At 28.6% G+C, this 14663-nt stretch overlaps 1 protein-coding gene across 1 annotated transcript; it reads left to right on the plus strand.

The window, feature by feature from the left end:
• The first annotated feature begins 896 nt into the window (after nucleotides 1-896).
• odd (odd skipped) lies at nucleotides 897-4267 on the plus strand. Its single transcript, XM_075297468.1, has 2 exons — nucleotides 897-1469; nucleotides 1614-4267. The coding sequence occupies exons 1-2, from the start codon at nucleotides 1403-1405 to the stop codon at nucleotides 2885-2887; spliced, it is 1341 nt and encodes a 446-aa protein (XP_075153583.1). The 5' UTR covers nucleotides 897-1402; the 3' UTR covers nucleotides 2888-4267.
• The last annotated feature ends 10396 nt before the right edge of the window (nucleotides 4268-14663 follow it).

Below are 14663 nucleotides of genomic sequence, written 5' to 3' on the forward strand. Positions count from 1 at the left end.
TTTGAAATACAAAATGCTCCAAATACCACCATGTGTCTGAAAAATAGAAACCCACTCTCTCTCTCTCTCTCTCGAAAAACACAACATCAAAAATCATTGTTATCATCACCACTGGCACCCATTAAGGCCATACAGAGCTCCATTCAATCATCCAACCATGTTTGTCGCCTTGTCTTTTTGTTTTTTGTATCGTCGTCGGGGGAATATAAGCCAATCGTGTTTTATTCCCCCGTTTGTTATTGAAAAAGGTGGGCGTGTTTCCGTACCCATCTCCATTTCCATGGAATTAAACAACAACAACGACAACAGCCACAATGCCAAGCATTATAGTTGTATGGCAATAGGGCAATTTTGGCTGCCGTACAAAAGAAGTAGAAGTAGTAGTTCAAAAATGAAGAAGAAGAAGAAGCAGAAGCACCCATCAGCACACTCACTCACACACTAACACACACAGGCAGGCAGGCATAAGCACAGCAATCAAGCAAGCCGAGTCAACCAACAGCCAACCATCTCTACAGTTGTTCGTTTCATTAGGTGTTGTTGTTGTTGCCAGAGCACCCGTTGTTCGGATTCGTTGATATTGTGTGAGCAAACAAAAGCAACAACATCAGCATGGATGGACACAGAACCAGTTGTATGCAAGGAAGTCAATACAAGTAATGCTAGTGATGGTGGTGGTGGTGGTAGTGTGGTGATATTTACCATATCCACCACCAACAACTACAACCATTGATTGACACAGTGAGCAACAACAGCAGTAGTGAAGATAATTTAAACGAAACAACAACAAAAACACGGGTGAGCCACTGCCTTAAACTACTACTGCTGCTGCTTCATGGCTATATGGGAAAGGCAACATCGTTGGTATTATCAGTAGCCCCTCGCATACACACACACATCCGGCTCACTCTTATACCCTTAACCATGTTATCTTTTGTGTGCTCACACACAACGGGGTATTTGTGCTCAATTTATATGACTCTCACTGGTAGTTGTTGGTGTTTTCCACTAAAGGCAATACAAACTAGAGAGAACTCTCAAATTTTCAAGAGATTGAGTCTTGAGGATAGAAGAAACTTGAATTCAGTTCACTACAACACTCTGAAGCGTACGCACATCCCAAAGAGTAGGTGTGCGGTTAGTAGAAAACGAAAGAAAAAAAAAAACAAACAAATAGCAAAAAGTAAAGAAGACGTAACACAAACTAAAGACAAATTGAAAACAAAGCGTAAACACAAACAAATCCATTTTCATGTGTGAAAACGAAAGTAAATTCGTGAAAATTGAAAACTAGTGAACCCTATAGAAAACAGTGATTAACTTGGATATACCAGCGCAAAACCAAATACTCGATACCAAAAAAGAAAAACCAACAACAACAACAAATTTGAACATTTTTATCATGTCTTCAACCTCAGCCTCACCCATTAGTAACATTACCGTCGATGATGAACTCAATATCAGAGAAGGTAAGTTAACAAATTCTCCGACGGCAAATGGAATTTCTGAATATTTTTTTATTTTTTCTAAAAAAGAAATTTGTTTTGAAATTTCTTTTCTTTTGTTGTTCTTTTTACTAACGCTTGTATTATTTTTTTTTTAACAATTTTTAGAATTCTCTACGGATTATTTAAATATTAAAGAGGAACGTGAAAGCAGTATATCACCTATTTTGACTCCACCTCATACGCCGACGGATATTTCTACTTTACGTAGAAATAGTACCGGTATGGCTTGCAGCAAAGATCAATCTTCTCTCTATGAATTGGAACAATTCAGAGCAGCCGCTGTTGTAGGCCAAGCTCCCGCCGCTGGCCCCGCTCGCTCTTATGTCTCCATGATGGATCATCAACAGCAGGTTCAGCAACAACATCAACATCGTCTGTGGTTGCAAATGCAACAACAACAACAACAGGCCCATGCTTTGCCTTATGCCCCAGCAGGAGCTAATCAATTTCTGCATGCCGCCGGAGCCACCTCAGACCCTTTGGCTGCCCAACATCAGGCTTTGCTAATGAACCAATGGATTCGCAATGCTGCCTTATATCAACAGCAGCAACAACAGCATCACCATCACCACCATCATCCTCATGGCCATCCTGCTTTGCATCCAGGTCATCCAGCTATTCATGGTATGCGTCCTTATCCCGCTGCTGCCTTACATGGTCTCCATCCAGCCGCCGCTGCCCGTTTGGGAGCCTGTGCCGCCGGCTTGCCTCCCATGAAATTGGCTGGCGCTGGTGGTATTGGAGCAGGATCCCGGCCAAAGAAGCAATTCATATGTAAATACTGTAATCGCCATTTCACCAAGTCCTATAACCTACTCATCCATGAACGCACCCACACCGATGAACGTCCCTACTCGTGTGACATTTGCGGTAAGGCCTTCCGCCGGCAAGATCATTTGCGTGACCATCGTTACATACACTCCAAGGAGAAACCTTTCAAGTGTGGCGATTGCGGCAAAGGTTTTTGCCAGTCGCGGACTTTGGCTGTCCACAAGATTACCCATTTGGAGGAGGGACCCCATAAGTGTCCCATTTGTCATCGTTCCTTTAATCAAAGGGCCAATCTAAAGGCCCATCTACAAAGTCATAGTGAAGGGCAATTGGCCAATAGCTCTTTGGAAGAGGATCATCATCATCCAACGCCAGCGAAAGAGAACTCATCAACCCAGGAATTGAATACAAGTCAACCTGAATCGTTGAATAGCTCGGGGGCCGAGCAACAATCCACCCATAGCCAACACCAACACCACCATCACCATTTCCATCAGCCTCAAAGTTCCAGTCCTGTTTTGGATTTATCCTCCTCCAGTGTTCCAGCTTCGGGTCTCAAACCCAAACGTAGTTTGGGTTTTACCATTGATGAAATTATGAGCCGCTAAGTCTTAAAATGGCCGTACCTATGAGTATTGGTTTTCAGTTAAAGTGAATGCGGTCAACTCGCCTACACTGCGCACACACACACTCAAACATCTGGCCCTCGATAGGGACTTGGTTGTCTTTGTTGTTCTGCCACCTTTTCCATGAGCAAAATGATGAAGGCTTAAACATATGACATATGGATATGTGTTGCCATACAAGCGATCTTCAGGCATATGTAAAGCAATGATGCTGATGAAGAGGAAGAAACAGATGATGATGATGATGATGATGACAATAATGATCTTTAAGGCCAGATTCCACAAAAAAACCTGAAGTTTTTTTCCTACAACAACCAGGCATGCCAGTTTAAAGGCTAAACCTGAAGACGGAAACTTTTCGATATTACCCCCCTGCAAAAATAAACAAAAAATTCAAGCAAAGTGAATACAAGTGAAGGTCAATGATTGTTCGCTGGGTTTTGCTTGCTACCATCAAACTTCACCTCACGTAAACAACGCACATCACGAAGCAACATCTGAAGCAGCAGCATTAACCACCAACACCACCACCATCAGCAATAAAAGAGGTTAACTGATGATTGTTAACCCTCTTTATAGAGGGGATTGTTTTCTTACAATCCCCCTCTCTCTCTCATTAAGCTAGCCTCTTCGACTCTCTTGATATCACACCAAAAGGCTAACCAAAGAAGAAACAACAGCAAATTATCCAAAACGAAAGAAATGCTAAATGCACATCGGCTACTTTAATCAGTCGTCGTAAATATTCCATCATTTCATACACCAGGCGGTGGATGGGTCGGAGAAGGAGGAGGGGGTCATGAAAATATTCCTAGGATTGAGTGACTACTCTCGCTGGCTACAACTACCTGAACTAACATAGCAGCCCTGCATAAATTAAAATGAGAGGGGCTATGCTGAGGTTATATGGCATGTTCGTGGCCTAGTCGTCAGCCAGTTATCGTTATCATTATTTATGGCTCCCTCGAATGGAATAAATACAAAATAAAAAAAAAATATAGGCTACATACAAAAAAATATATACTCTTATTAATGTATTTAGAAACAAACAAAAAAAAACTAAGAAAATAAAACATAAAACATTCATATATTGTATATATAGAGTAAAACAAAATATTTATTTATTGTTTTTTTTTTTTTATTTATTGTTACCTACAACCAACCTACCTAAATAAAAACACAAGACCCGTATACCAAAGCACATATATACCTTTTTTGTTTTAGTTTTTTTTTATTAGTTATTAAATTATAATCGTCAATAGTAACTACAACAAATTGTAAATGTATGTATTTAAAATAAATTAAGTATACAATATTTATATAAATAGAATAAAATATGAACAGAATCATACTCTAAAAAAACATGACTTTATTTTTTTTTAATTTTCTTAATATTTTCATATATTAAAGAAAGTGAAGATAGTTCATCTCTTGTAAATTGTAAATGGTTTTCCTAAATTTTTGTCTAATTGTGTACCTTAATAGCTTGTAGTTTAGCCGAAATCCTTAGAAAAAAAAACAACCAACTGGGCTCAATTTTATTATCCTTATTAAAGAAGACTGTAAATGGTATATAATTTTGTATTTAGTTTTTTTTTTCATGTATGTGTAAAATATCTTTATTATTTTTTTTTGTTGTTATTGATCTCAAAATGTGTTTGTTTTTTTTTTTGTCGCAAAATATTATCCATAAAATAAAAATTAATCCTTTAAAAAAAAAATTAAAAATTTGCATGTGTTTTAAATTATTCATAATAGGAATTTGGCACAGTGGTACATTGAAAAAAAAATCTGATGCCAGTTGAAAGATTCTTCCAGCTTTAAATTGAAAGCAATGTTTTCAAACCTTACATCCATAGAAAAAATCATGAGGGCGTGGCCTTTCAAAACCATCCATTTATTAAAGTAAATCAAGACAGATGTGGTCTAAACAGGGATCATAAATGATGTTGACGAAAATATACAAAAAATGTAATTTTCGAAGCCAAAAGGTGCTAAAAATTACATAATATCAAAATTAAACACTATTGTAAATGTATACGCATATTTAAATTTAGACTGATGTGGACAATTTTTTTTAGATTATTCAAAATTCTATTTCTATCGAAAATTTTGTCAAAATTTTATTTCTATAGAAAAATTTGACAAAATTTTATTTATGTAGAAAATTTTGTCAAAATTTTATTTCTATAGAGAACTTTGTAAAAATTTTATTTCTATAGAAAATTTTGTCAATCTTTTATTTCTATAAAAAATTTTTTCAAAATTTTTGACTATAGAATATTTTGTAAAATTTTATTTTTATAGAAAATTTTGTCAAAATTTTATTTCTATAGAAAATTTTGTCAACAATTTATTTCTATAGAAAATTTTATTTCTATAGCAAATCTAATTTCTATAGAAATTCTTTTTTTAGAAAATGTTGTCAAAATTTTATTACTATAGAAAATTTTGTCAAAATTTTATTACTATAGAAAATTTTGTAAAAATTTTATTTCTATAGAAATATTTGTCAAACTTTTATTTCTATAAAAATTTTTGTAAAAATAGCAAATCTAATTTCTATAGAAATAGCAAATCTAATTTCTATAGAAATTCTTTTTTTTTAGAAAATTTTGTCAAAAATTTATTTCTATAGAAAATTTTGTCAAAATTTTATTTCTATAGAGAACTTTCCAAAATTTTATTTCTATAGAAAATTTTGTCAAACTTTTATTTCTATAAAAAACTTTGTCAAGATTTTTTACTATAGAATATTTTGTAAAATTTTATTTTTATAGAAAATTTTGTCAAAATTTTATTTATATTGAAAATTTTGTCAAAATTTTTGACTATAGAATATTTTGTAAAATTTTATTTTATAGAAAATTTTGTCAAAATTTTATTTCTATAGAAAATTGTGTCAACAATTTATTTCTATAGAAAATTTTATTTCCATAGCAAATCTAATTTCTATAGAAATTCTTTTTTTAGAAAATGTTGTCAAAATTTTATTACTAGAGAAAATTTTGTCAAAATTTTATTACTATAGAAAATTTTGTAAAAATTTTATTTCTATAGAAAATTTTGTCAAACTTTTATTTCTATAAAAATTTTTGTCAAAATTTTTTACTAAAGAATATTTTGTAAAATTTTATTATTATAAAAAATTTTGTCAAAATTTTATTTATATTGAAAATTTTGTCAAAACTTTATTTATATTGAAAATTTTGTCAAAATTTTATTACTATAGAAAATTTTTTCAAAATTTTATTTCTATAGAAAATTTTTTCAAAATTTTATTTCTACAGAAAATTTTGTCAACAATTTCTATAGAAAATTTTGTCAACAATTTATTTTTATAGAAAATTTTTTCAAAATTTTATTTCTATAGAAAATTTTTGCGACAATTTATTTCTATAGGAAATTTTGCCAAATTTTTTTTTCTATAGGAAAAAAATTTTTCTTATGGAAAATTTTGTCAAAATTTTATTTCTATAGAAAATTTTGTCAAAATTTTATTTATTTTATTTTATTAAAGAATTTAAAACCATAATAAATTATGATATTAAATAAGATAGGTACTAATAACAAAGGTTTTCGACCTATCAAAATTTTATTTCCATAGATGATTTTGTCAAAATTTTATTTCAATAGAAAATTTATGAAGAAGTACTTATTTGCAAAATATACCAAAATTAAGAATTCTGAACGCCCTTGGACGAAACCGTGAACACTCCGTTTTAATTTTTCGTGAACGTTTCCGTTTCATTTTGTTATCGTCCGTTCACGATTTTGGAACGTAATTTTTTCTATTAGTGTAGAAGACATATATCCCAACAAAAATAAAATACTGATAAACTTTTCTACACGAATAAAGTTTTGATAAAATGTTCTATAGAAATAAAATTTTGACATTTTCTATATAAATAAAATGTTGACAAAATTTTCGATAGAAACAAAATTTTTTGAAAAATTTTTCTATAGAAATAACATTTTTACAAAAATTTCTAAATAAAATTTTAACAAAATTTTCTATATAAATAAAATTTTGGCAACATTTTTTTAAATCATAAAATTTTGACAAAATTTTCTATAGAAATAAAATTTTCACAAAACATTCTATAGAAATAAAACGTTGGCAAAATTTTCTATAGAAATAAACTTTTGACAAAATTTTCTATAGAAATAAAATTTTGACAAAATTTTCTATAGAAATAAAATTTTAACAAAATTTTCTATAGAAACAAAATCTTGAAAAAATTTTCTATAGAAATACAATTTTGACAAAATTTTCTATAGTAATGAAATATTGATAAAATTTTCTACACAAATAAAGTTTTGATAAAATGTTCTATAGAAATAAAATTTTGAAAAAACTTTCTATAGAAATAAAATGTTGACAACATTTACTATATAAATAAAATGTTGACAAAATTTTCGATAGAAATAAAATTTTGTGAAAATTTTCTATAGAAATAAAATTTGTACAAAAATTTCGGTAAAAATAAAATTTTGTGAAAATTTCCAATAGAAATAAAATTTTTACAAAACTTCTATATAAATAAAATTTCGACAAATAGAAATAAAATTTTGACAAAATTTTCTATAGAAATAAAATATTGATAAAATTTTCTATAAAAATAAAATTTTGACAAAATTTTCTATAGGAAAAAATTGGTCAAATTTTCTTGAGATTTTGGTAGATTATTTTTGGCTCGAATTGGCCTTAATCAATTTCCCCTTTTAAATTGGCATTGCTAATAACTTAATTTTCTTTCCCGTAGCAAATTATTTTTGTTTTTCGATTGAATAGGAAAGGTAAAAACACAAATTACTGGTTTCGTTGCATTTTGCAGTTATCGCCCACAGCCATCCTTCATGCATTCAAGATTTCAAACAGGGTGGTCCATTTGCTCAAAAGTAAATCAAGACAAGGACACATAATTAACACAGACATGCTGATTTTCTGCATAATTATGTTATCTCCATTTCCAATATCGCCAAAGGGGACAATGATCTCTAGGAACAAGGACATTTTTCTTGTGAACCAAAAAGAAAGAAGAGCTACAAATTACCCAAAAAATTTGGCAAAAATTGTGACAAATAACAGAGCATGTAGGAGACAAAGGATATCAAAAACTCATTCATATGCCCGTGCCAAAAACAAGAAAAACTGCCATATTATCAAGGCCACCCCATAAGCTAATAGCCAAGACTCTGCAGTTGCTGATATTTTCTATTTTACCTATTTGGAAAGTGCTCCTGCTGATGCTGCTGCTGTCGATCTGCAAGGACATTTTCCTGTTGGCTATTTACAATGTTGGGTGTTTTCTCTTGAACTAAGACAAAATAACGTGAGTTAAACACGTTCCTTGCTCTTTTCTTGCTTTGGGATGTTTGCTCAGTGGGTAAGCCTGATTAAGGCTATGGGATATTGTTGGCATTTTTGTTGTTTTTTGTTGTTGTTGGTTTGAAGTCCTGTGGATCTCAACTCCAAATATTCGATATGGCCATCATTAAATATCCATTGTTGATTGTTAATAGGCAAAATAGGCTCACTTCGTTGGAGAACAGGGAATCATTTACCGAAATAGGGATGCCAATAGGGGAAATAGAATTTCTAAAATTTAGGTGATACGGGAGTCACCGTGGTGCAATGGTTAGCATGCCCGCCTTGCATACACAAGGTCGTGGGTTCGATTCCTGCTTCAGCCAAACACCAAAAAGTTTTTCAGCGGTGGATTATCCCACCTCAGTAATGCTGGTGACATCTCTGAGGGTTTCAAAGCTTCTCTAAGTGGTTTCACTGCAATGTGGAACGCCGTTCGGACTCGGCTATAAAAAGGAGGTCCCTTGTCATTGAGCTTAACATGGAATCGGGCAGCACTCAGTGATAAGAGAGAAGTTCACCAATGTGGTATTACAATGGACTGTAGTCTAAGTGAGCCTGATACATCGAGCTGCCTCCTATCCTAACCTAGGTGATACGAACAAAATTGACAGATGCTATGGCGAAATGGATAGACATGTAAGCCTTTACTTACTACACTTTGCCCTTGTAATACAATAAGTATTCATCGACCATGGTACCAAAATCTATGCCGAATATTATCGGGAAAACTGAGCAAAAAAACATTTCGACCGCACACGATTTTCTATAGACATAAAATTTTGACAAAATTTTCTATAGAAATAAAATTTTGACAAAATTTTCTTTAGAAATAAAATTTTGACAAAATTTTCTATAGAAATAACATTTTGACAAAATTTTCAATAGAAATAAAATTTTGAAAAAATTTTCTTTAGAAATAAAATTTTGTGAAAATTTTCTATAGAATTAAAATTTTGTAAAAAAATTGTATTGAAATAAAATTTTGTAAAAATTTTTTATTGAAATAAAATTTTGGCAATTTGCTGCAATAGAAATAAAATTTTGACAATTTGCAATAGAAATAAACTTTTGACAAAATTATCTATAGAAATAAAATTTTGACAAACTTTTCTATAGAAATAAAATTTTGAAAAAATTTTCTACAGAAATAAAATTTTGAAAAATTTTTCTATAGAAATAAAATTTTGAAAAAAATTTCTATAGAAATAAAATTTTGAAAAAATTTTCTATAGAAATAAAATTTTGAAAACATTTTCTATAGAAATAAAATTTTGAGAAAATTTCCTATAGAAATAAAATTTTGACAAAATTTTCTATAGGAAAAAATTGGTCAAATTTTCTTGAGATTTTGGTAGATTATTTTTGGCTCGAATTGGCCTTAATCAATTTCCCCTTTTAAATTGGCATTGCTAATAACTTAATTTTCTTTCCCGTAGCAAATTATTTTTGTTTTTCGATTGAATAGGAAAGGTAAAAACACAAATTACTGGTTTCGTTGCATTTTGCAGTTATCGCCTACAGTCATCTTTCATGCATTCAAGATTTCCAACAGGGTGGTCCATTTGCTTAAAAGTAAATCAAGAAAAGGACACACAATTAACACAGACATGCTGATTTTCTGCATAATTATGTTATCTCCATTTCCAATATCGCCAAAGGGGACAATGATCTCTGGGAACAAGGACATTTTTCCTATGAACCAAAAAGAATGAAGAGCTACAAATTACCCAAAAAATTTGGCAAAAATTGTGACAAATAACAGAGCATGTAGGAGACAAAGGATATCAAAAACTCATTCATATGCCCGTGCCAAAAACAAGAAAAACTGCCATATTATCAAGGCCACCCCATAAGCTAATAGCCAAGACTCTGCAGTTGCTGATATTTTCTATTTTACCTATTTGGAAAGTGCTCCTGCTGATGCTGCTGCTGTCGATCTGCAAGGACATTTTCCTGTTGGCTATTTACAATGTTGGGTGTTTTCTCTTGAACTAAGACAAAATAACGTGAGTTAAACACGTTCCTTGCTCTTTTCTTGCTTTGGGATGTTTGCTCAGTGGGTAAGCCTGATTAAGGCTATGGGATATTGTTGGCATTTTTGTTGTTTTTTGTTGTTGTTGGTTTGAAGTCCTGTGGATCTCAACTCCAAATATTCGATATGGCCATCATTAAATATCCATTGTTGATTGTTAATAGGCAAAATAGGCTCACTTCGTTGGAGAACAGGGAATCATTTACCGAAATAGGGATGCCAATAGGGGAAATAGAATTTCTAAAATTTAGGTGATACGGGAGTCACCGTGGTGCAATGGTTAGCATGCCCGCCTTGCATACACAAGGTCGTGGGTTCGATTCCTGCTTCAGCCAAACACCAAAAAGTTTTTCAGCGGTGGATTATCCCACCTCAGTAATGCTGGTGACATCTCTGAGGGTTTCAAAGCTTCTCTAAGTGGTTTCACTGCAATGTGGAACGCCGTTCGGACTCGGCTATAAAAAGGAGGTCCCTTGTCATTGAGCTTAACATGGAATCGGGCAGCACTCAGTGATAAGAGAGAAGTTCACCAATGTGGTATTACAATGGACTGTAGTCTAAGTGAGCCTGATACATCGAGCTGCCTCCTAACCTAACCTAGGTGATACGAACAAAATTGACAGATGCTATGGCGAAATGGATAGACATGTAAGCCTTTACTTACTACACTTTGCCCTTGTAATACAATAAGTATTCATCGACCATGGTACCAAAATCTATGCCGAATATTATCGGGAAAACTGAGCAAAAAAACATTTCGACCGCACACGATTTTCTATAGACATAAAATTTTGACAAAATTTTCTATAGAAATAAAATTTTGACAAAATTTTCTTTAGAAATAAAATTTTGACAAAATTTTCTATAGAAATAACATTTTGACAAAATTTTCAATAGAAATAAAATTTTGAAAAAATTTTCTTTAGAAATAAAATTTTGTGAAAATTTTCTATAGAATTAAAATTTTGTAAAAAAATTGTATTGAAATAAAATTTTGTAAAAATTTTTTATTGAAATAAAATTTTGGCAATTTGCTGCAATAGAAATAAAATTTTGACAATTTGCAATAGAAATAAACTTTTGACAAAATTATCTATAGAAATAAAATTTTGACAAACTTTTCTATAGAAATAAAATTTTGAAAAAATTTTCTACAGAAATAAAATTTTGAAAAATTTTTCTATAGAAATAAAATTTTGAAAAAAATTTCTATAGAAATAAAATTTTGAAAAAATTTTCTATAGAAATAAAATTTTGAAAACATTTTCTATAGAAATAAAATTTTGAGAAAATTTCCTATAGAAATAAAATTTTGAAAAAAAATTCTATAGAAATAAAATTTTGCCAGAATTTTTTATAGAAATAAAATTTTGACAAAATTTTCTATAGAAATAAAATTTTGTGCAAATTTTCTATAGAATTAACATTTTGTGAACATTTTCTACAGAAATAAATCAAATTTCACGAAATTTCACGAAATTTCTTATAGAAATATAATTTTGACAATATTTTCCATAGAAATGAAATTTGGACAAAAATATCAATAGAAATAAAATTTGACAAAAAATCGATAGAAATACAATTTTGTGAAAACTTTCTACAGAAATAAAATTTTGTGAAAACTTTCTACAGAAATAAAATTTTGTGAAAAATTTCTATAAAAATAAAATTTTGTGAAAATTTTCTATAAAAATAAAAGTTTGACACAATTAGCAATAGAAATAAAGCTTTAACAAAATATTGTGAAAATTTTCTATAGAAATGAAAATTTTGTGAACATTCTGCAGAGAAAAAAATCTTTGACACATTTTTTTATATGATTAAAATTTTGTGAAATTTTTTTATTGAAATAACATTTTGACACAATTAGCAATAGAAATAAATCTTTAACAAAATATTGTGAAATAAATTTTTGACAAAATTTTCTATAGAAATAACATTTTGATACAGTTCGCAATAGAAATAAAATGTTGAAACAAATCGCAATAGAAATAAAATTGTGTGCAAATTTTCTATAGAATTAACATTTTGTGAAAATTTTCTATAGAAATAAAATTGTGACAAAATTTTCACGAAATTTCTTATAGAGATATTATTTTGACAATATTTTCCATAGAAATGAAATTTGGACAAAAATATCACTAGAAATGAAATTTTACAAAAATTCGATAGAAATAAAATTTTGTGAAAATTTTCTATAGAAATAAAATTTTGTGAAAATTTTCTATAGAAATCAAATTTTACAAAGTTTTCTATAGAAATAAAATTTTTACACAATTAGCAATAGAAATAAAACTTTAACAAAATATTGTGAAAATTTTCTATAGAAACGAAAATTTTGTGAAGATTCTATAGAGAAATAAATCGTTGACAATTTTTTTTTATATGATTAACATCTTGTGAAATTTTTTTATTGAAATAACATTTTGACACAATTAGCAATAGAAATAAATCTTTAACAAAATATTGTGAAATAGATATTTGACAAAATTGTCTATAGAAATAACATTTTGACACAGTTCACAATAGAAATAAAATGTTGAAAAAATTCGCAATAGAAATAAAATTTTGTGAAAATTTCTTATAGAAATATAATGTTGACAATATTTTCCATAGAAATGAAATTTGGACAAAAATATCAATAGAAATAAAATTTTACAAAAAATCGATAGAAATAAAATTTTGTGAAAATTTTCTCTAAAAATAAAATTTTGTGAAAATTTTCTATAGAAATAAAATTTTGTGAAAATTTTCTATAGAAATCAAATTTTACATAGTTTTCTATAGAAAAAAAATTTGACACAGTTAGCAATAGAAATAATACTTTAACAAAATATTGTGAAAATTTTCTATAGAAACGAAAATTTTGTGAATTCTACAGAGAAATAAATCGTTGACAAATTTTTTTATAACATATGATTATTATTTTGTGAAATTTTTTTATTGAAATTAAATTTTGACACAATTAGCAATAGAAATAAAACTTTAAAAAAATATTGTGAAATAAATTTTTGACAAAATTTTCTATAGAAATAACATTCTGACACAGTTCGCATTAGAAATAAACTGTTGAAACAATTCGCAATAGAAATAAAATTTTGTGCAAATTTTCTATAGAATTAACATTTTGTGAAAATTTTCTATAGAAATAAAATTGTGACAAAATTTTCACGAAATTTCTTATAGAAATATAATTTTGACAATATAGAAATGAAATTTGGACAAAAATATCAATAGAAATAAAATTTTACAAAAAATCGATAGAAATAAAATTTTGTGAAAATTTTCTATAAAAATAAAATTTTGTGAAAATTTTCTATAGAAATCATATTTTACAAAGTTTTGAAAATTGAAAATTTTCTATAGAAACGAAAATTTTGTGAAGATTCTATAGAGAAATAAATCGTTGACAATTTTTTTTATTTGATTAACATCTTGTCAAATTTTTTTATTGAAATAACATTTTGACACAATCCGCACTAGAAATAAAATTTTGTGCAAATTTTCTATAGAAATAAAATTTTAACCAAATTTTCACGAAATTTCTTATATAAATATAATTTTGACAATATTTTCCATAGAATTAAAATTTGAACAAAAATATCAATAGAAGTAAAATTTGACAAAATTTTTCTACAGAAATAAAATTTTGTGAAAATTTTCTATAAAAATAAAATTTTGTATAGAAATAAAACTGTGTGAAAATGTTCGATAGAATTAAATTTTTTGAAATTTTGCTATAGAAATCAAATTTTACAAAATTTTCTATTGAAATAAAATTTTCACAGAATTTTCTATAGAAATAAAATTTTGTGAAAATTTTCCATAAAAATAAAATTTTGTGAAACTTTAGAGTTAACATTTTGTGAAAATTTTCTACAGAAATAAAATTTTGATAAAAATGTTTATGGAAATAAAATGTGCACGAAATTTCTTATAGAAATATAATTTTGACAAAATTTTCTATAGAAATTAAATTTTGTGAAATTTTTCTATAAAAATAACATTTTGTAACAATTTTCTACAAAAATAAGTAAGACAAAGTTTTGTTTAGATATAAAATTTTGTGAAATTTTTTTATAGAAATAAAATTTTTCTATAAAAATAAAATTTTTACAAAATTAATTTTTGGAGAAAATTTTATCAACCACCACACAAAAAAATATTATTTTGAAAAATTTTATTTCTATAGAAAATTTTGTTAAAATTTTATTTCTATAGAAAATTTTGTCAAAATTTTATTTCTATAGAAAATTCTGTCAAAATTTTATTTCTATAGAAAATTCTGCCAAAATGTTATTTCTATAGAAAATTTTGGAAAAATTTAATTTCTATAGAATATTTTGTCAAAA

Source organism: Haematobia irritans, chromosome 2 (genome assembly GCF_050003625.1).
Source record: "Haematobia irritans isolate KBUSLIRL chromosome 2, ASM5000362v1, whole genome shotgun sequence".
Classification (NCBI taxonomy): Eukaryota; Metazoa; Arthropoda; class Insecta; order Diptera; family Muscidae; genus Haematobia; species Haematobia irritans.